Here is a 22,661-nt window from a genome sequence, read left to right on the forward strand (position 1 = left end):
AGCCATCCTACAGAACCATGTCCCACACCCTGACCCAAAGAATCAGGGACCATAATAAAATGGCCATGGCTTTAGTTTTGGCAGTGGTTTGTAAATGCGTGCCTGCTTAATTGCTCAGTCATGTCCGACTCTGGGATCCCATGGACTGAGGCCCACCAGGCTCCTCTGTCTGTGAGATTCTCCAGACAGGAATACTGGAGGGGGTTGCCATTCCCTTCTACAGGGGATCTTCCCGACCCAGTGATCAAACCTCAGTCTCCTGCACAGCAGGCAGATTCTTTACCTTCTGAACCACTAGGGAAGTTCGAATCAGCCATAAGTAATCAGAATAATGGCTTTTAAAGTGGTTATTCAAGACCAGGCACGTCCTCTAAGCTTGGCACGTAACACCTTATTTGATCCTCCCGCAGCCCAAGGACACAGGTGACTACTGAAGAACATGCCCAAGACTGCTTAGCTAGTTCAAGCCCCGGCCGCACCAACTCCAGCGTCAGTACTGTGAGCTGCTCTGCTACAGAGGGAGGGACATTCTGCCTGTGCAGTCTACAAAGCCCAGAGCCAGTCAGTTTTCAGAAACACCGACTGCTTTTTTTTGACACGAAACATCTTTTTCTTTCTTAATTTCAGAAGGCTTACTGGGGAACTGAGCTAATTATCTGAGCCTTAATCAAGGACCAACCACTCCCTGAAGCAGCTGTTCTGGCCTCTCGATTGCCTCTCGAAAGTCCCTGGGATTGGTTACTTGTTGGCTCAGGTCTAAACCCCAAATCCCAGCCAGAGAAGTGAAGATGTATAGGGTCGAAGGGATCCTTGGAGATCTGCCAGCCTCCTCCCTTTGTCCCCTTAAAAGATGAGGAAACTGAGGCCCAGAGAGGTCAAGTGACTTGTCCAAGGTCACACAGTATGTCAGAGGTACAGCCAGGTCTCCAAATTCCCAGGCAAACATTCTTTCCACCACACCATGCTGCAGTTGCTAAAAATTCCCCAGAGCTGCCTCCCTCAGCCCTCCGCTTGACAAAGCTGTTTCCCCCCACACCCCCACACAACTACACACAGTCACATTTGGCAAGAGGTGCTATCAGCCCCACTCTGCTCATGAAACGCCGTTTTGCAATGGGGCCTCCTTGTTCGTTAGCAACACAGACAAAGGAAACTGTAGCGCAGTCTTCTCAGAAGGGGATGCCTCTTGTTTTAAAGACGGGAAGAGGGCTTCCTGGCTGAATATGGCTCGAATCAGCATGCAACTCCAGTCGGGAAAAAACCTAGAGGAGAAGATTTTGGTCTTTGCAAAATTTCTAGAACATATAAGGAAGGCACATGGCAGGAAGAAGAGTAAGGAAAGTGTCTCAGTGTTAAAATGAGCGCCTGAACAGAGTAAACAGCAGACTGGTTACCATCCCGTGGCATGAAGTAATTAGAAGGGGGCGGGGGAGCCTTAGACATTAAAACCTCCCATGAAGTAACTGGCCTTCCCATTGTGGATTTTTTCTCTAGTCCTGGTTCCCAGCTGTTTGTTTGTTTTTTTGCCTTCAATCTGGGATCGTCCTATCAGATCAGATCAGATCAGTCGCTCAGTCGTGTCCGACTCTTTGCAACCCCATGAATCGCAGCACACCAGGCCTCCCTGTCCATCACCAACTCCTGGAGTTCACTCAGACTCACGTCCATTGAGTCAGTGATGCCATCCAGCCATCTCACCCTCTGTCGTCCCCTTCTCCTCCTGCCCCCTACCTATACCTATACCTTAATCAAGCTCCTTTGTGCCTCTCCCCTTGGGTTCCACAATACTCCTTATTTATTTACGACTAGATTTGGTCCTTTCTGTCTCCCTGGTTTCTCAGATTGGCAAAGGCTTCCTACAGCTCTGAGTGATCATTATTGAGCACCAAATGCTGTGATTGAGGCTGAAATGAAAGCAGGACAGACTTCTCATGAGGGCAGCTCACACCACAAAGCTGGGGTCCCCTCCGATTGCAGTTCTGAGACACGTATCTGTCCGGGTGGGTTGAGATCAGTGGCAAGCGGGTAGACCAGATGATCTCCAGAGCTACTTGCAAAGCTTGAAAGCCTCCTGGCTAGAGAAGGGAATGAGGGGGAGGGACAGAACCAAGTTCCATGGCAGAAATTCAGGACTTGTAAGCTGGCAGCAGATGGAGAGGAAAGTGCCAGTTTCTAGCAGGAGGAGATGTACTGCATACATTTCTCAGGGCTACTGCAAGCCCCAGGTCTTCCCTTCCAAAGGATCAGCTGAACGGTGCCCAGGAACCACACAGTCAGCCACATGTACAGGCACAAACTGAGTTTTCCAAAAAAGAAACTGGCCCAAATGGAAGTTCTCAGACCCTTCCCCTCAAAGCTGTCTTCCACATCAACTACCCCACTCCCAGGCAAACCTGTCCAAAGAGCAACCTGTGGTCCAAAGCCCGCTTCCTCATTCTCCCCTGGGGAAACTCCTGCCTGCTTTGTTATGCCTCAGAGAGAAGACCGGGGGGAATCAGCACCAGGGAAGCCATGTCCAGTGGTCTAGTTACAGCTGGGGCAGCCCAGGAGAGGCAGCTGGCCCCCCAAAGGAGGCCCTGTGCTCCTCATGGCCCCAAATGCTGCTGTGCTGTGTGTCAGTGTTTATGAAATGCTTCTCAAATAAGGTCAGTGTTCCATGCAAAGTCAGGACTCTAATAAAATGCAGAACTTGTGCTGTTTGCCAGCTAGCTGTGGAGGCATACTTGAATTCTTTCTCGGATACAATTGTTCTCATATTAATATTTTCCCCATGCGTTTGTTTTTTTTCAAATTCTACTTGTACTTTTTTTTTTTATGATGTGTGAGTTTTCCTACATATTGTACCCACTAACAGGGATGAGTGGGGCTCGCTTTCACCAGTGGTTCCTGAAGGCTTGATGTCTCTTCCTTCATTTTCCCCATCACCCCATAAATCTCTTCCTCTCTGAACCTAGCATGGTGGCTTTCACCTTGTCAGTCACCTGGTGGGTAAGCTCAGCCCAGATTGAGTTCCATATTATTTTGAGCTGTTCTGGTTATGAGGATACTTCACTTGCTTTAGCCATCATTCTATACCGCTGAGCTGTGCTGTGCTCAGTCGTGTCCAACTCTTTGTGACCCCCTGGACTTCAGCCCGCTAGGCTCCGTGGGATTCTCCAGGCAAGAGTACTGGAATGGGTTGCCACTTCCTTCTCCAGAGGATCTTTCCAACCCAGGGACCGAACCCACATCTCTTGCATCTCCAGCATCGCAGGCAGAGTCTTTTACCATCTTACCACCTGGGAAGCCCCAGTCATCATTGTTCAGTTCAGTTCAGTCACTCAGTCGTGTCTGACTCTTTGCGACCCCATGGACTGCAGCACACCAGGCCTCCCTGTCCAGCACCAACTCCTGGAGCTTACTCAAACTCATGTCCATTGAGTTGGTGATGCCATCCAACCATCTCAACCTCTGTCATCCCCTTCTCCTCCCACCTTCAATCTTTTCCAGCATCAGCACTCAATAAATAGCTCCCTTAACTGACTCTATCTTTCAAGGAGCCCCTTACGTGGTTCTACTTTCTTGAGACCGCTGGTTAGTAATTACTCAGATGAAAAGTTCTCTCAACTCCACCTGGCTGGGTTACTGGTATTGGTATGAGGCTCTGTTTGCATTTGTAAAAGATGCATCTTGATAAATGAAAAGGATAAGCCCAGGCAAAATTCAAAAACATGGGTGACCCTGAGCAAGTCCTTTGAATTCGCTGTTTCCTCACCTATAAATATAAGATGCTAAGATGAATCCTGATCATCTTTTAGATGCAGGATTTAGCTGATAAAGCTCTTGTGGGTGGCATCAGTAAGTCATTGCCACGGCACTAGATTTAGGAGACATTTGCAGACATTTGATCTCATTCAAACTCTGCATCAGTGCCATGAGAGAAGTGTTATTCCCACCATTCTAAAGGTTACAGATGAGACAATTAAGACTCCAAAAGATACTCCTGTAAGTTTCTGCAGTTAAAAAAATGGATGGAAACCAGGTTTCTCCCTAGGTCTTTTTCCTCATTAAAGGTTATATCAAACTGTACTCTCCATTGGTTTCACATTAACGCCTCTTCGAAACCTCATATATAAAACACTTTCTACCTACATTACAGAGCTTGGCAGAGGTGCAGGGGAGCAACAGAATATCAGAAAGCGCTAGATGATCCAGAAACTTTCATAACACATTTCTGAGCAGGACAGCTCACCAATGAAATCATCATTGCTGAGTTTTCCAATCACAGAAGAAGCCGCTCTATTCTCTGCTTGGGTTGCATGGAGTGTAGGAGCATGTTGCAGTCATCATTCACAGAGGTCAGCCCCAGAGGACCTCTCCCCACCACCCTGGGCATTATGAAGGACTTCGGGTGGCCCTGAAGATGAAGTCTCAGGCTGTCTTCAGGACACAGCCACGGACTGGCAGTCTCCAGTCTGCAACTAAGGTCCAGGCCACAAAGATCCTCCTGAAATACAATCTGAGGAACTGAGGTTTAGATGGTCGAAGTCCAAATTCAGTACTAGGCAATGGAGAGCTACCTGCAGGGCAGGACTGGGTAAGAAGCCAAGCTTGGAAGGGTCAAGGCGGGGACCAGGAGAAATACACAAGATGCACACACCCATGGTCAAGCCCACAAATCTCAGATGAGAAGAGACCACAGACACACCATGCAGACAGACCTGAGCTGTGGTATCTACTAACTGAGGGCAGGGGAGCAAGGAGGGGGTACGCCAGGAGCAGACAGAAACTAGGGAGGCTGAGAAATGCAAGAGGGAGTCAAGGTGGGTGGTTCAGTGTGCTGGCAGACTTTCAGGAACCACACTCCACGCTGTTGCCAAAGTGCAGAATGAATCAGGGGTCAGGAACTCAGACTGGCATTTCGGACAAGAGAAGAGGAATCTGAGCCCACACAAGCAGTGATAAAACCATGAAAAGTGAAGCTGCGTTCATTCCAGCGAGGCTGCATCTTATACACATCCTGTACCAGCAGGACCCAACCTCAGGTGGCAGGAGTCCAGAGATCACGGCTGAAAGAAGGCGAGTGGTACCACCAGCTAGAAGGAAAGACAATCCCTGGCAAGAGCTAGGCAGATACTCATGGGGGAAAACGCCCGCCAAGAAGGCTCATCAGGGGACTCCCCTGGTGGTCCAGCGGTTAAGACTTTGCCTTCCACTGCAGGGGTACAGGTTCAGACCCTGGTCAGAGAGCTAATAGCTCACATGCCTTGCAGCCAAAAATCCAAGACAAAACAAACAAATAAAAAAAGCAGAAGCAATATTGTAACAAACTCAATAAAGACTTTAAAAAAAATGGCCCACATTAAAAAAAAAATAAAGCCACATTAGAATGTTCTTGGAGGGTTATTCCCCTCAAATCTAAAATAAAAAATCATAGTAATTAGCCACATAATCATGGTGATATTTTCCCTAAGACTGGGTTTAGTCCTAAACACCCTAAATGCCCCCATTAGATAAAACTTTCTTAAGAGCAGCCCCTATCATGTTAAATGGGGCTCAGGCCCTCTTTGGTTTCTTATAATTGTGAACTCTGTGAATCTAAACTACATTCCTATTTCTAGCCATGGGAACCCACTTCTCCAATTCAAACATCACCTTTTAATACGTCCCCAAGGTGGACAGGCTAGCTCTTTTGCCAGGTGGCCAGAACATAGCATCAGAACCCCTCTCAGGATACCTTGCATCAATAGGTTCTCTGATTCAATAGGATCTTGCTTTTTTCCCCTTCTGGTCATTCTTTGAGAACTAGGTTTGGAAGAATGGACAAGGGTGTGCTAACTTAACTTGGGGAAGGGATAACGTGACCAGTGGTAGGAGTGCAGACTGGAGACCAGCCTGCCTGGACAAACCCTGGCTCCACACCTCCCACCTGGGGAAGGGCCCTCTCCATCTCTGTTTCCTTGTCTGTAAAACGGGGACACACGGAGTTCCTGTTTGGCATGACGGGTTGAAGACTGAGTCTATGCACGTCAAGAGTGAGAGCAGCACCAGGCCCAAACCCCAGGAACGGGCGCGGTGGAGATGGAGAGCACCACTGCCACGGCCATCAGTGTTTATGGAGGCTTCAGGAGCACCTGGGCACTCAGTCCTCTGTGCCGCGTCCTGCATCACATTCGTCCACCCACTTTCCAAGCAAATGGGCTCCGTACCAGTGGGCACCCCAGATAGTCAAAGAAATCACTTTGAGAAATGGAGGTTCTCAGATGGGCCATGCTGCTGAAAAGAAGGGCCTGATTTCTCAGGCTAGAATATTTCACAGGAGAGAATACACCTACACACACCTACACACACGCACACACCCCACATCGTAGGCTGATGGGGCTTCTGGCACCAAACTTGACAGAAAAAGGATGAAGCAAAAGTCATGAAGGAAAAGGCTACAAGAAACCAAGAGTATAGAGAAAATTCAACACACGGGGGAAATTAAACATTAATAGGAAATCATTCCAGAGAAAATACGAACAATAGAACTCCAGGGAAAGAAGATGCTACAGGCCAATAAGACCTCAAGATTTGTATCTAACCCAGCCAGGAAGAACAGGACAATGTACTTGTGTAATCTACACCCCAGACCATAGAAAGATGTGGAAAAAACCCGAGAGAATGTTGCTGACTGTATTGACAACCTGGATAAAGATCTATAGGGCAAGCTCACTAAAACCGCAGAGGGAATGAGGAGAGGAGTGGCTAATATGCCGGAAGGAAATTAAACAGAGAAACGTTCCTGAAAAGCTGATGAAATGAAACTATTTGCCAAAATTTAATTAGGATAAATGCAAAGTGTTGGACTTAGATGCCAAAAGTCAAGCGCACAAGTCGAGGATGGGAGAAAGTAAGGTGAACAGCACGGAGGTCTGGGGAGACCCTGGGGAGACAGTGACAAGCAGGGTCCAAACGAGCCGAGCCAGGGGCGGGGCTGAGCCGAGTGAAGAGGCCCCTGCAGCAGGCCCTGCCAGGAGGCAAGACAGCGAGGGACTGGAAGGCCTCATTCAAACCAGTGAAAGGCAAAGAGGACTGGGATCTAGTCAAAGGAAGAAAACTATGAAAGGAGAGAGTGCTTGTCTCAAAGTCTAACACGCACAGAATAGCTGAGGTAATTATAAAAGTTTATGGAAGAAGAGAGAAGCCTTGGGCAGGCGGGTGTTGAGAAACTCAACAGCAGTAAGATGTCTGAAATCCTATCATTTGGGAAAGGATTCTGCTTGCTCTGTGTAATAACAAGTAATGGGAGATGGGTCCAACCCCCAAACAAAGAAAAATTTTTTCTTAGAACTGCTTTTAAAAATGGAATAAATTGCCTTGGGAAGAACTGAGGGCCTCACCACTAAATGTAATCAAACAAAGAATGACCACCTTCCCCCAAATTACGCTGGTGGAAGACCAATCTGCACATGGTCAAAACTTGGACAAGAGGACCTCTTTCAACCTCGACAATCAATATTTTTCCAAATCAGGCTTTATCTTGAGTGTGCTCCAGAATGAAGACTACAGTCAATAAGAATTGTGATAAGCATGATAATAGGTGTATTCGTGGAGGATGCACTGGGATTCATGCAGTCTATACACACCTGATACAGCGTCCCGTTTAAGGGGACGATTATCATTCCCATTTTATAAGCGAAGACACTGAGGTGACCCAGCTAGTTAAACAGTGAACCAGGACTGGAGTCCCATCTGGCTCGGAAATCCACACCTCTACTCACAAAAGTATTCCGTTCCCACTTCCCAATCTGCTCAGTACTGAGGATCTTTCATCACACACTCTTGACACTGTTTCTCGGGGAATGGCTGGACAAGCACGGTGCCAGCAACAGAACCACGAAGACCACAGAGGGTGGGAAGGAAAGCGGAGCTTCGGCAGACTGGAGCGAGCGGTGCTTTCACAATGCAGTCTAGGTCTCCCAGCAGAGTTCTCCCCATCTGAGTAAGACGGATTTAAATTTAAGTCTGGAGAATAATGAATAATCGGGAGCCTCAAAAAACTCAACACCAGAAACCACAGCAGGGCACCCTCGGATCTACTCTATCCAGAATTAGTAGTGCTTCAGAAAATCTCTCAGAAAAAAAAAAATATGCCTTGTTTTTGTTTGTTTTTTGTTTTTCCAGCAGTTATAGAAAGGGTTACGACCACCTTACATAACAAGGGTGGAGCATGCTAGTAAATACAGCTGTTTCAAGTAAAAGCAGTAACAGAGGCAGACAAGGGAAGTCAGTAAAAGTAGGTATTTAGGCAAAGACAGAAGGAATAAGCATTGAAGAAATAAAGTCAGGGCCAAAAATTCCACATGTAAATCCAACCCCCTCAAAATAAATAAATAAAATGCATTCTTTATTTAAATATTCCACAGAGCAGCACGCCCATGGAAAAGATATGAACCACTTCAACCATAATCTCATTTTTAAGAAACAGAGGCCAACCTGGGCTTAGCTGGGGAGGAGAGGGAGGGAATCGGGCACGAAGGGATTGGGCACAGCCTATGTGCAGGCAGGGGACTTGCCCCGACAGGCACACTTCTAGTGGGCATCTCAAAACTTCCAGCTGGATGAGGCCCGAGATGAAGAAATGGAAATAACCACTGTGGTCACAATCATTAAGAGTTTGTGGAGGCCTACGTGCCAGGTACTGTGTTAAGCACTTCCGGTACCTTATTTCATTTCACTGTCCCCCAAAGGAACACTGACTCTGTGCCCTGTACAGATAAGGAATGGTAGTTGGAAAAGCAACATGCTGGGCACTGTGCCGAGTGCTTCACATGGATGCCTTGGGCCACATGCATAGCATTCCGACAGGGGCCAGTGTGAGCGCCATCCCCGTACACAGGTGTGGAAATATGGTACAAAGGGATGAAAGAGATGGCAGCCCAGAGGAGTGGGGTGACCTGTCCCAAGTGCAACAGCAAAGATGGAGCAGAGCCAGAACAGAGCTGTCTGTCTCCAGAGACCAGGCCTGAACCAGGAGGCACCGGGCTCTGGAATCATCTTGCATCACCCACATAGTGCCAAAGACTCCCCAGCTCTCAGACCTGTTGTTCTCCTTTCCAGGGGAGAAACAAGTCAATGACAACAAAGGGAACTGGAGAGAAACAAAGTAGCGAATATGCAGAAATAAACAAGGCCCAGCTCAAGCGCAAAAGCAAAACTTAATAGCGAACCTACAAACACATGGATTAATACAAGCAGAGCAGCAATCAAAAACCACAGAGTGGAGGATAATGCTGATGAGCTTCTGATTAAAAAGTCCTACAGTTTAAGTGATCGGGATTTCTAGCTCTTTTCATGGGCATGTGCACAGTAGGAGTTTTGCAAGATTGCTTAGCAACGCCTGGCAACCAGACTCCAGAAAGGATCACTCCTTGGTAACTCTAGTAAAGCAATAATTTTAGCTCATGAAAGCTAAATTTTAGAAACCCTTAATAACTCATATAATAGGTTACTAGTAAGAAGCCTGCAGCCATACATAAAAATGCAAATCTATAACCACTCAGCTTTCACTTGTATGAACCAAAGAAAGACGTGTACTTTTGAGATTCATCATTAATTTATTTAATACACACTTGCTGAAAACCTACTATGTGCCAGACTCTGTTCTATGCTATGGGAAAGAGGCCCTTGACAGTTCACCAGTGAACTATAGGCTATACATAAAAAAACATGGGCTGAACTAGAATCCTACTTTTAGGAAAATGAGGCCCAGAGAAGGAAAGCAATCCATTCTAAGTTGCACAGCACCCTACAGGATATTTTCAGCTGCTTATGTCCCACTCAGTAGATTCAGCAGGAAAACACTGCTCCCCTGAAAAGGTCACATTCCCATGATTGGTCCAGAGAGGCCCCAGGATCCACCAGTTTGCCTCTGAGCTGGCCTGGAGGGCTGGGAGTACCAGGATGCAGGGCCTGGCTGTTGAGCATCTTGGAAAGTCTCCCACTTGACCTCAGGACCTCTGTGGTCAAGTAAGGGAAAGCCTATGACACGGTGTCGGTTTTTATTGGACCCAACCACCGGCGAAGCTTGCCGTCATCTGGAGTGATGGAGAAAATTAAGTTACCACATTCTCACGTTTCAGCCTTTAGCCCGTATTCCTTCACAAACAGGAAATGTTTATTTAAATACAGCAGTCTCCAGCATGTTCCAGAGCCAAGTGAACAACCAAAGATGTCCACTCTTGCCCCCTCCACCGTCCAGGCCACCACCTCGCCGTGGGTGAGGAGCGGGCCTCCGCCTGCCTGGGCAGGACGGGGCGGAGGGGCCCTGCGTGAGAGTTCATTTTCATCTGTCTCCTCCTTTTCTGGGCCGAGATTGTGGTTGGAGAAGAAGTACATCTGTGGGCTCCTTTTGTACTCAGAAGGGTAAAGGCAGCATCTGTTTACTCTGTGCTCCATGGTAAATGTTTTGTTTCAGGCACCACCATTCACTTCCTCTCCCCTCATCCTCTATCTCTGCTCCATGGATAATAAATTACACTGAATTCTCCTCTGCGTTTATTTTGCTTTCTTGTGGGTGTCACCTCCCCACTGAAGGGAAAAAAATTTGTCAGTAGTTTATAAACGGCAGAGAGTTTCTCCGCGTGATGTGCTGGCATTATGGAGAGTATGCTAGAACACAGACCCCTAGCTCACAGATACCAGCTTAATTATGAACAACTTAACAGGCCCCATTCCAGGCCTGAAGCAAAGTCCAAATCGTGACTGCATTATCCTCATGTACGTTTCCCTTAAAGGCATGCCATGGGTGGACACGGTCACAACACCAGAGCAACAACCACACACACACACCCCTTCATAAAAGGCTCTTTGGGAGACAGAATAGCAGGAATGCAGAAGGGAGAAAATGCTTCCTCTTTGTTATAAAATGCAATGTAAACATCTGAGATCAGAAAATAGCTTTTAGGAAGGTCCCGAGCATCTAGGGGTAGCGCTGACAAAAGTTGTTGTCGTTCCTGTTTAGTCGTTCAGTCGTGTTTGACTCTGCGATCCTGTGAACTGTAGCCCACCAGGCTCCTCTGTCCATGGGATTTTCCAGGCAACAATGTTGGAGTGGATCGCCATTTCCTTCTCCAGGGGATCTTCTGGACCCAGGAATCAAACCCCAGTCAGATTTTTTACCACTGAGCCACCAAGGGAAGCCCCACTGACAAAACTTAGCCACACGAAAAAATGAGCCTTGAGAAGTTGAAAGCACTCACTAAAGGAAAGTTCCTTCTTCCATCCTTTGATTACATTCTTGAAGTTGGATTACTGGTTTTCCTCTGTATATGCCATGATTTTATATACAGTTACTGGAATGCAGTGGACGCTCAAGTTATGTTTGTTGAATGAATGAAGGGAAGAATGAATGAAAAATTCCTCCCTAAAGAAATCCTTAGCATAACTCAGAAATTCCACCCCCTCCCCCCAAGAGTATGCAGAACTGAAATGTTACATGTGAGCTGACAGAGAGGGTGTGGGATGATGAAGGACTATTGGAACTGTTGTTGGGAGGCTGTGCCTAATCCTTGCAGTAACTCTGACCCATCCTGCCTGTAAAACCTGTCCCCATCCCCCACCCCGAGGAGGAAAGAGACTAGATGAAAAGCCAGCCTTGGCAACCACCTCACCCTAATGCAAGCCCAGCAAACGAGACATCAATGACCAGAACCAAGGGAGATGAGATTCACACATTCCAAAGCATCTCCTACTCTGCCAATGCCTGCTGGTGGCCATGATGGCAGAGGCCCATGGGAATGCCCAGGACTCCAGTCTCTACCCAGTTTCTTCAATTACAGAGCAGATGGGCAGACCCCAGTTGCCTGGGTCTCCTGGGGGAGGCAGTGCAGTGGCATGCTGGCTGCAGAGCTGTGCCTGCAGCTTTTGAGGACTTCCTACATGCCACAAATAGAGGGGCCTACTCTCCTTGTTGTCTCAAACACGCCACATGATTTTAAATATCAAAGAGGCCCCAAAGAGGAGTGCTAATGTCAAAGCAAGTGAATGTTCGCAGAGCGCACCTGAAGCAGCAGTAACAGTTGCCTATTCTAAGACCCCAGCCCAAGGAGAGCCCTCCCAGGACCATCTATTTACAGATCTTGGTCCAAGTTGACCCTTGTTCCAAGGACGTCCAGCAGAGGGGTAAGGGGTGTACACTTGGGAGCCAGATATACTCGAATTCAAACACTTAACTAGATACTACATGACCTTGAGCCAATGACAAAAAGGCTTAACAGTTAAGTGGAATGATAAGCATTACCTTTGTAACTAATAAGAGGGTTGTAGAGATTCAGTAAGGTAACACATGTAAACAAACTGAGGCACACAAAGCATTCCCTAAACATTAGCTACAGTTGGCTACAGTTATTATTTCACTCACTCATGTGGTTGGCCCCGGTGTGAGGAGGGAGGTGACTTTAAGTTTATCAGTTATAGGTTTCCAAAAACACCACTAAAACAAGTTTTTCACTGGCATGGTAGAATATAATGTCTGAATTCAGTCGTGGAAGCCTGGATTCTGGCCCTTTTATTGCCACCAACTTGCTGTGTGACCTTAGGCGAGTCATTTCACATTTCCAAGCTACATTTTCCACGTGTATGCATGAAGGTTCAGTTCTACTCTCCTCTAGAACTGTATGGTTCAGCCCCCACACAATAATCACTGCACTTGGAAAAAAAAAATGTTTTGAGCCAAAGCAAAGCAGGAAAAAGGAAGGCAATTCTACTGAGTCTCTGCTCGGGGACACACAAAGAGTAGGCAGCAGAGAATGAAGTGGCAGGAGGTGATTAACAGGAATAACACACTCTAAGACAATCCATCTTAGTCTCTTGCCACTCTCCTCCAGACTAAATCGGGGAAGGCAGAATCTCAAAGACCCCTGCGCCTACTCTAAGACACGCGGGGAAGGGGCAGTGGGAGAGCCAAGACCCGCAGGAAGCTACCAGCTAGAGCAAACCCTCGCCCACTTCTGGGCTGTGTTCCCAGTCCCTTCCAACCCCCCTCCACCATTTCTCCTTCCTTCTTCACTCCTGACTGCAGGCTAGAAAGAGCCCACCCCAGTCCAAGTTTTGAAATTGGTCCGAGGATCAAAATGATAAATGTTTCCAAAACGTTGACATATGAAAAGTAAATATTTGGTTGCACAATTGGGGTTAAAACGAGGGTCAATCCACCCCACTCTCCAAGCGCCTCTCCTCTTGCTGCCAAGCCCAGGATCCGAGGTTGAGTGCGGTTTGTAAGATTATAGCGCTCGCTCTCATTTAAAGGGCTGTCAGCATTTCCATTCTCCGGCCCCGTTCGGAGAGGCATTTATAACCGAGCCATAAAAAATTCACCCGGGCTGCAACTTGGCTTCTCGGAGGCTGCGCTCCAGGCAGGGCGGGTTTTGCAAGCACCCACTCTGAAATGGTTTGGTTCCTAAGAAGTTAGACCTTCAGACACACTCTCAACTTTCCTCGCAAGGGCAGCCAGAGAGCGGCTGGCCCATGCTGATCTCCGAGCTGGTCACAGTCTCTGGAGCCCGCTCTCCTAGTCCCCGTGCCTTGCAGCCCCATCACCCTTCCGCTTTCTTCTTCCCTCCCTCTTCAAATAGCGCGGGCCCCTTCCTCTCACCCTAAGACCTCACCGTAAGACCTCCCTGGCTGCAGTGTCATCTCCTCCCTTTCCTTCCGCCAGCATTCTCCTTGGAAACTGTCAGCTGGCCCTGCGTCTGGAACCCTTCACCCCTGGAGAGGCACTGCTCTTCGCTCATCACAGGGGGCCTCAAGCCCTCTTTCCTTAGACCTGTCCAAAGCCAGAGACCCCCAACTTAGAGGGTGGAGGATCCGATCCAGGAGATGGGGAAGGCAGAGACTGCAACCAACGCGACCAAGGGGAAAGGAAGGCTCTGGCGCGCCTGGGGGCCCTTCTGTGGGACCCAGGTGGGTGGCCCGGGTGGGGTAGGGCGGGGCGGGGGTACTCACAGGCGCTCGGCGTTGCGGGGGATGCCCCGGGGAACAGCCCGGAGGCCCAGCCCATGGCAGTCCACGCTGGCGGCGGAGCAGGTACACTTGGTGGGGCAGGCGGCAGCGGGGGGCCCGCTCAGAACACTCGCCAACGCCAAGGCCAGCATCAGGCGGGCGCGCACGGCGGCGCCGGCCCCCGTCCGCCCGGGGGCCATAGTGTGCAGGGGCCCGCGCCCGGAGGAGGCTACCTCGGCAGGGCAAGACGCGTGGAGCCCGCGGAGATGCGCTAAAAGCACGGACGGCCTGGGGAGCGGGCAGCGGAGTTAGCGCGGAGGAGGAGCGAGCTCGGCGCTCAGGCGCACGGGGCGCGGGCGGAGCGGGGCGCGCCGGGAGGCGGCGGCGGCAGCAGCTCCATCGGCGGGGCCGGCGCTGCCCCGCTGCGCATCGCTCGGAGTGCCCAGGTGCCGAGCGCCCCCTGGCCCCACCGGACCGCGGCCCGGGGCGCGGGCCGGGTCGGAAACCTGGGGAGAGCGCAGTGGGGCGCGGCGCCCGGAGCGGTCCGGCTTGGGGCCGGGCTCGGGAGCGCGGCGGCGACGGCGGCTGGGGCACGGGGCGGCTGGGTGAGCTGGCCGGCGCTCGCTCTCTCCATTCACTGAGCGGGGCAGACACCGGAGACGCGGGGCCCACCCCTCCCGCCCCCCAAAAAACGCCAGCTCCGCCTCCCATTGGCTGCGCCGCGCGTCATGTCGACTAAGTTGGGAACTTTGCTGGAGCGACCGGGGAGCACGAAGGGAGGAGGCCACAGAGGAGTGAGAAGGAACCGGGCGGGAAGAGGGACTCGCTCGGCCAGCAGGGCCCCAGAATTGAGGCTTATTCACTCTAGGGAGCCAAGGACTGAACAGGCTGGTGATACATTTTCTTTATTCCAGCACTGAGCTAGGCATGCTACTTACAGTTTTCTCTGTCCCAACATCGTCCCGCAAGAGGGAATTTGTAGACCCCTATTTTATAGATTAGAAACTCAGAGCTCAGAGAAGTGAAGTGACTTGCCTGAAGTCACACAGCCACTGGGGACCCCAAACCGTGGCCCTCTCATTCACCATGTTTTACTTCACAGTCCATCAAAACTGCAGCCCTGCCTCATCTACAAAGATCCTCAAAGATCCTGCCTGATCTTGGCCAAGATCCACTTCTTCCTGAAGGACCTGTTGCATTGACACGACTGCCCTCCACGGTCACAAGTGTCAGAAAACGGCTACCTGAGTTGTTCAGGTCACTGTCCGTAAGCCCTACTTGGAAGCATTGCTTCTTTGCCCAGCCCCAACACTGGCTGTGCTGCTAAGAGTAGTGATGGCTGGGCCATGAACCCCTAGATTGACAGTGCTGGGTTCCTAGGCCTTGAGCTTCTGTTTCCTGACCAGGTGACTTTGGGTCAGCCGTGTCACCTGAACCTTGGTTTCCTCAAAGCAAGGAGGCCACATCACTGTCTGGGCCCCCCTCCCTGGGTTGTCTGGGCCATCAAAGAAGAGAAAGTGTGATTTTTAAAACATTCATTGCATGCAAGGCAACCCTTTGGCCTCTAGTGCCTTCCTCTCCCAGTGCCCGCTCTAAATTGGCCAGGTCTGAGCTTTTCCAGATGCCCTGGGGAGGGCATGTGTTAGGGGCTCCATAAATACTTGTTGGAATGATTTTGTTTGTTTGTTTGGAGGGAGAGGGCAGGAACTGGAGGAAGCATTGCCCAGACTTCCTTGAGGTCTGCTCACAGTGAAAACATCTGAATGAGCCTTTGCATATATACACATTCATACACACACACACTCATACCTGCAAATACACCAATGCCTACACACACCATCACACATATCATCACACACATCCACTTGTATACAAACATGCTTCCACATACTCTTACACATTCACAGTCATATAATACATGTGTGCATCATGCTCCCACATACCCTGTGCCAGCAACAACTATTCTCCTGACATTCTTCCATTTTCTTTCCCATAAATGCTACTCTGATTCCTTCTACTGCATTTTCCTTCAAGGGAACTTTCAACTGCTTGGACTATAGCCTATGAATATACAGCAGAGGTGCAGATTTTATTTTGTTGTATTTAGCAGATTTTCAAAGTTTTAGCCCCGGGCACCCAATTGTATGTACATGTACACACACATGCACTTATGCACACACTCCAGCCCCTCCATCATTCATAAACACATTAGGTGCAATTTACTGCTGTTATTCTTGGGAGCAGCTTTCAGCACAGATGCTGTTGTCATCGCCCTCTGGTGGCCATAGACGGTCGACGGGTGACTTCAGCATTTAAGAACTCTAAACATCCTTTCCTCTGAAGCTTTCCTCCAAACCTTGAACCAATTTAGTACCAGGACTGAGGCAGATGAGAGAACTGGGCAAAGGCCCAAGGGCACACAAGTGTCTCAGACTGTCTGGAAAAGAAAGGAGTAGGGGTTTCTTTGTTTTCTCAAATGCATACTAGAGCGTGTTTTGCAATCCCTTCAGGCTGGGCTCTAAGCACAGTATATGTGTGTGTGAGTGAGTGTGTGTGTGTGTGTGTGTGTGTGCTGGGCTGGGCTCTAAGCACAGTATGTGTGTGTGTGTGTGTGTGTGTGTGTGTGCTGGGCTCTAAGCACAGTGTGTGTGTGTGTGTGTGTGCTGGGCTCTAAGCACAGTATATGTGTATGTGAGTGTGAACGTGTGTGTGTGTGTTGGGGTGGGTGGGGTGTTTTCCATTTAAGCTGCTGGGAGGGGAGTTCATGAGCCTGACTAGATCTTTAAGTGACTTTATAGGCATTCAAGTTTGCTCTTCCCTGGGAGAGCCACCTTAGAACAGAGCCCAGAGTCAATCAACCCCAAGAAAGGGGAAGTGGGAGAAATAGGAGGTACACAGGACACTGGCTACCCAGAACCATGGAGTGTGTAAGCTGGAACAACCGTAGACATCATTTAATCCACTATCTCTGTGTTCTGAAGATTGCTGCTTCCACATGTTTTTCAAGGGTGGAAGTTTCCTTGGACAAAAATAAAGTAAGGAGTGCTACTCACTTTCACCTCTCCTGGTGATGGCATCACTGATAAGTATATTAAAGAGTATTTAAGAGTCCTAAAATAAAATGGTTTAAAGTTTATTCAATTCAAGGGACTTCTCTAATGATTCAGTGGCTAAGACTCTGTTCTCCGAAAACAGGGGCACAGGTTCAATCCTTGGTCAGGGAAGTAGATCCTGCATGCCACAACTAAGAGTCTGCAGCCACATGAAAAAGAGCCCACGTGCTGCAGCTCAGACCCAGCAACCAAATAAATATAAATAAATAGATATTGTTTAAGTAGTGTTAAATTCAGTTTCCCAGTATCACTGGCCCTTTTGCATGTAAACTTAATATTCTTTTGAAACTTTTGGAGAACCCCCAATAAAATTCAACCCTTATATCTAATAACATGGAAATTAAGTCTCAGAGAGGGAAAGGCACCAGTACAAGGTCACGCAGTGCATCGATAAGCCAGCCAGAGCCAGATCCCAGGCTCCTCATGCCCAGTATGGGGCTCCACCCACTCCCCCGCTCCACTGATTCCAAGGAATCTGCAGAATGTGTCAGCCTTCCCATGGAAGAATTACTCTGTGTAAAGAAGTCTAAGTCCTTATGAGGTCAGGGTATTGGGTAGGACTTTATGTCTAAGTTCCAGAGATGACTTTTATACTCTGTGGAATGATTTTCAGACTGCTACACAAGTCTCTGGGGATTTTTGGATCTTTTTTCAAATCAAAAAAATGTTCCCTTTACTTTTCCATAGCCTTCTCAAAAGCAAACTATCCACCCATTCCCCCAGGAAAAGCCACCTCAAACTTTCTCTTCCAACCTGTTTTCTGTCTCAATATAAGGCCATTTTAATGATAGCAGGTTTTCTGGTTGCAGCAATAACTAACTGAAGTAAAGAAATGAATTTTTAAGAAGGTTTTGGGGTAACGTAAAAATGTAAGGAACAAATTAAAGAGGGGGGTTTCAAAAAAGACAAGAACCAGGGCAAGAACTAGGTGCCAAGCACCTAAGATTTCCAAACAGCCAGGAAGAAGAGACTGGTTGGCCTGCTGACATCACATGATCACCCCCTTGGTCAAAGAAGACAAGAGCCCATGGGTGAGGGTCCTCTGCAAACTACACTCAGCTAGGCAGGTAGAAGTGGTGCAGTCAAAGGAGACTCAGGGAGCTGTTCGCTAAAAATGTAGGGGAAGGCAAACAGAACCAAAGCCTCTTGTCTCTGCCTCACACCACAGCCATTCAGTTCCTGAGCCCTGTTAATTCTCCCCATGATTATTTTCTGAATCTGTCCCCTCTTCATCTTTGGTGCTCCTATCATTGTTCCCGGTTATGAAAACCAGCTTTCATATGGCCCTTGTTCACATTGGCCCCCGTATCAGTTCTCTAATTTTGTTTGTCCCTCCCACTCCCAATCCATCTTTTGCTCTGATGATCAAGGGACCTTTCTAGCAAATCTGACAGTGCAATCTTGAACTTTGAAATAGACTTCTGTCTTTGCCACCTCATCTCCCACCACTCCCCCACACCCTCCCAACACCCCTCCTGGAACATTCTACCCTGCTCTTCCCTATCTGGGTCTCCCAGAGTCGGTTTAACTGTTGATTTCTCCAGGACATCTTGCTGAGCCAGACTATTAGATTCTCTAGGGCAGTCACCATATATAATCCATTTGTTCCAACATTTTAATATAAAAATTTTCAAACATTCAGAGATGGCTAATCCATTTTTGCATGCTTGATGCCTAGAGGTACAAATAAATCTTTGATGACTGATGAATGAATAAATGAACGGATCCATGAATGAATGATCCTCCCAATCTTCCTATTCTCCCGTCATAGTTTTACTTATTTTAATTAACACTGCTTGATCTTTGGAGGAGGAAGAGGTTACATTCTTCTAGAATTCCTGGGAGGTTTCTTTCTAACTATATATATTCTCTCTCGCTCTGATACATTTTCTCCTGCTCCATTAAAACTTAACGTTTATGCTGGCCATTGTCTAATGGATTGTCCACATGGTTCTCTGCCCACTGTCTCCCGATTCTGTTACCGAGGAAGCTGGCCTTGATGGGCTGCATCACCTGCACACTCTTGGGTCTGGTCGTGCGGGGAACTAGCAGGATACAAGAGACCTGGAGGAGAGCAGGCAGGACTTCCTCCACAAGGGCTTCAGTCTGGCTGTGGCTGCCTTCCTCTATCAAAGGTCACAATTCACGGCTTCTGATCTGTCTTCTAATTTCTAGTGCCATCCCCTTGCCTCTTTGGGGATGAGAGTAAGAATAGCTGCCTGTTATCCTAAACCTGACAGTTCCCATCCCCTGTTGATTCCTTAACCCTTGCCTTGCTTTTCTAAATAATCCCCTTATTAAACTGTCTTCAGTTACTCCTTTGAGTTATGTCATCCATGTCCTACCAGGGACCCTGAAAGGAACACACTGTTCACCAAAGCAGATAGATCTCTGAAGAGCAGCTGAGCAGGGAGGGGAGGGAGAGACAATGAGACCCCCACTTTGACATTAAGACTGTTATCCCCATTAAACCCAAAGAACATGAACAGGGTTAAGGAAAGATACCTTGTTTCCAATGCAAAGTCTTCTTTCTCTCTTCTCTGAGAAAGCAGGACCAGTAAGGCCTTATTGACAGTTAATCTATTGTCTCCCCAAGAAGCAGGATCCATTCTGACAAGATAAATACCTCATTTTAAAATAATATATTTTGGAGAAGAAGATAAAGAAACAGAATCTTCCAAAATCCAGGTATACCTCTAGTGGATAACTGTTACTCTTTACTCCAACTATTGTGATTGTGGCTCAGAACTTTCTTGTTCTTACATAATCTTATTGCCCTCAAGACTGATTTTTTAGGGGTTCAGCAAATGACTGAAATGAGCAAATCAGAGTCTTTCCTAGGATTTTTGTAACTAGAACTGGAGAAAGAGACCTAGTTCCTCTGTGATTACAAAGCTGGAGCACGTGATGAACACGAGTAAGTGGTCATGCTTTCAGTTGTGTGGCTCAAGCCGCTATAACGGAATGGATCAGAACCATTTTCTAGAAGGGTAAATGGCATCTAGCTTAATTTAAGCAATCAAACAACCGATTATTGGGACCTTCCTACATGCCTAAGAGAAGACACAGACCACAGCTGCCAGCAATCCAGTTAGGAAGACAAAATTAAGATATATGAAAGAAAAGAAAAGATATGGCATACAATTAAATGCTAATTGGTATGGGTCATATAGTCATTGCTATGAAAATTCTAAAGAGGAAGAAAGCGCTTCAAGCTGAATCAGGAGGGCTGAGGGATACCATTTGGCTTTGGAAGGATGCGTATATTTGATGAAATCAACGAGAGGGAAAAGAGTCTTTGCGTTGAGGGAAGCAAAGGCAAGAAGGCAGAAATAGAATAGTGTGTGGGGTTGGTGAGAGGGCTCTGGGAACGTGGTGTATGAGGGTTTGGGGACATATTTCTACTGATCTGAGACAAAATTTGCGAGAAAGAACTTGGATGCCTGATTTGCCTTTGGAGGGGGCTTGGTCACCTTGCCAGAGAAGCTGGAGGACGCTGTGTAGAGACAGTGACTCTGACTTTGAGCAATGGTACAGATTGGAATCCCCAGAAGGGAACCTTTAATGTGACTCCAGGTCAACTTTGCCCTGGTCTGAGAGGAGGCCAGATGATCTGGGGTGCTTTTGTTTCCCTGAATTGTTGCATTTAGATGGTGACTCAGCCAGCTGTTGGAGTCAGCCAGAGTGATGCCCTGAGCGGCCTGGCAGGTTGGTGAGTTCAGTCAGTTGCCTCTTCAAACTATCAATGAAGATTTGTCTCATATTTGAGCAAAGCAAAAACTGTCACTGGGGAAATGGCTCTCCAGTCTGAGGAGTATTAATCACCTAATTAACCAGAACACCTGCTCATAAAACTTATCCCACCCAGGGAACCAAATTAAACAAAGCACGAGGATGTGCCGCACAGACTTGGTGGTGACATCTGCATCTTTGGCTGGCCTCCTTGGGCACTGGGGCTCATGAAACTCTCTAGCCAGCTGTTGGGTTTGCAGAAACTTTGAGAATACTAGCTTTGTTTAGCAAATAGTAATCAGTACAAACAGAGAAACTCTTCTTGCAACTTACCTGGAATCATGGATGTCCCTAATGAACTAGGTACTATTCTGAATATTTTGCATATATTAACTATATAATCTTCACGGTAACCGACTGAAGTCCCCTGCTGTAGCAGAGACTGGCTCCATGCTCACAGATCAGATCCAGTTTCTTTTCCCTGGACACAAAGGAAGACTATATTTCCCAGTTTCCTTTGTAGTTACATGGGGGCCATGTGCCTCATTCTGACCAAATAGAATGTGTGCAAAAGTAATGCATACCATGTGCACAGTTGGTCTTTGGAATCTCTTATATAACCAGGTAAGACTTCCTTCTGACTGTTAGCTGGGTATAATAGAGGGGATTCAATGAAGGATCCCAAAGTATCACTGAGAGAGTAGTAGAGCCACAAAAAAGAAGACACTGGAGTCCCTAAATTACCACATAGAAAATAGTGATCAAACACTCTGTAACATGAGAAAAACTTACACTCTTACTGAGATCTTGGGGTTGTTTATTTCATCCATTAGCATTAATTACCCAGGCTGAAACACCAATGCAATCTTGGCAACTTTGTTTGCACAATCACACAGGACCAATCTTAGGGAAAGCTACTACCTGTGTGTGTTACAGTTTCAAAAACAACAGGGAATTCCTCCCATCCTGAAATCATGTTTTATTCTGTTGGCTCATAGATAAAATGCTTTTTAATAAACACCCTCATTATCTGCATTTTCTTTCTTATTCATATAACATATCTTTGCTGAGTATGTTCAAGGTACAGGTAATATTAATCATCTTATAGTGAAGACAAAGTAAACATAAAGTCTTGTATGGGCAACAGATATAAATCAATTAACCAAGAAAGTAGATAACTACAGATTACAAGATGTTAGGAAGAGAAGTAATAACGTGACATGATAAAGACCAACTGAAGTTAACAGATGTTCCAAAAAGTGGTTAGGGAAAGAGACTCAAAAGACAAGAAGAGTCTTGCTATGATATAATAAGTTATGGAGTAGGGCAGGTCACTATCCCAAGAGACGAAATAGAACACGTGAAGGCCCTGCAGTATGGCATGACTGGTTGGAGGAAAAAGAAAAGGCACTATGGTTAGATCCCAGAGCATGAGGGAGACCTGTTCTGGGAAGATCAGAGTTATCTCTCCCTCACTGTTGCATTGACACCAGTCTATGCAAATTACAACAAGTGATCTTACCTCTGTCACTTGTGTGTATGATGAGAAACGTAAGCTCTTAGATTAACCTGATCTGATACAGAATCTATTTTAGTTCCAGGGGTATTTATATACAACTGCTAGTCACTCAGTTCTGTCCGACTCTTTGCGACCTCATAGACTGTAGCCCACTGGGCTCCTCTGTCCATGGCATTCTCCAGGCAAGAATACTGGAGTGGGTAGCCATTCCCTTCTCCAGGGGATCTTCCTCATCCAGGGATTGAACCCTGGTCTGCATTGCAGGCATATTTTTTGCTGTCTGAACCACCAGGGAAGCCCCAGGGGCTGATAAAAGGCAAATTAGTTAAGGGAAC

General features: G+C 47.6%; 1 protein-coding gene across 2 annotated transcripts in view; it reads right to left on the minus strand.

Annotated features, from left to right (window-relative positions):
* The window catches only part of SLIT3 (slit guidance ligand 3), a 764,694-nt gene that overhangs the window by 712,257 nt on the left and 29,776 nt on the right, over nt 1–22,661 (minus strand). Inside the window, exon 1 of one of the 2 annotated variants that reach the window (XM_061393168.1) lies at nt 13,966–14,347. The exons of the other annotated variant lie outside the window; for it this stretch is intronic. Within the exon in view, the coding sequence (XP_061249152.1) occupies nt 13,966–14,162 (197 nt within the window). The 5' untranslated portion in view covers nt 14,163–14,347. Of the gene's footprint in view, nt 1–13,965; nt 14,348–22,661 lie in introns of those variants that run through there. 2 annotated transcript variants of the gene reach the window in all.

This window comes from Bos javanicus, chromosome 20 (genome assembly GCF_032452875.1).
Source record: "Bos javanicus breed banteng chromosome 20, ARS-OSU_banteng_1.0, whole genome shotgun sequence".
Lineage (NCBI taxonomy): Eukaryota > Metazoa > Chordata > Mammalia > Artiodactyla > Bovidae > Bos > Bos javanicus.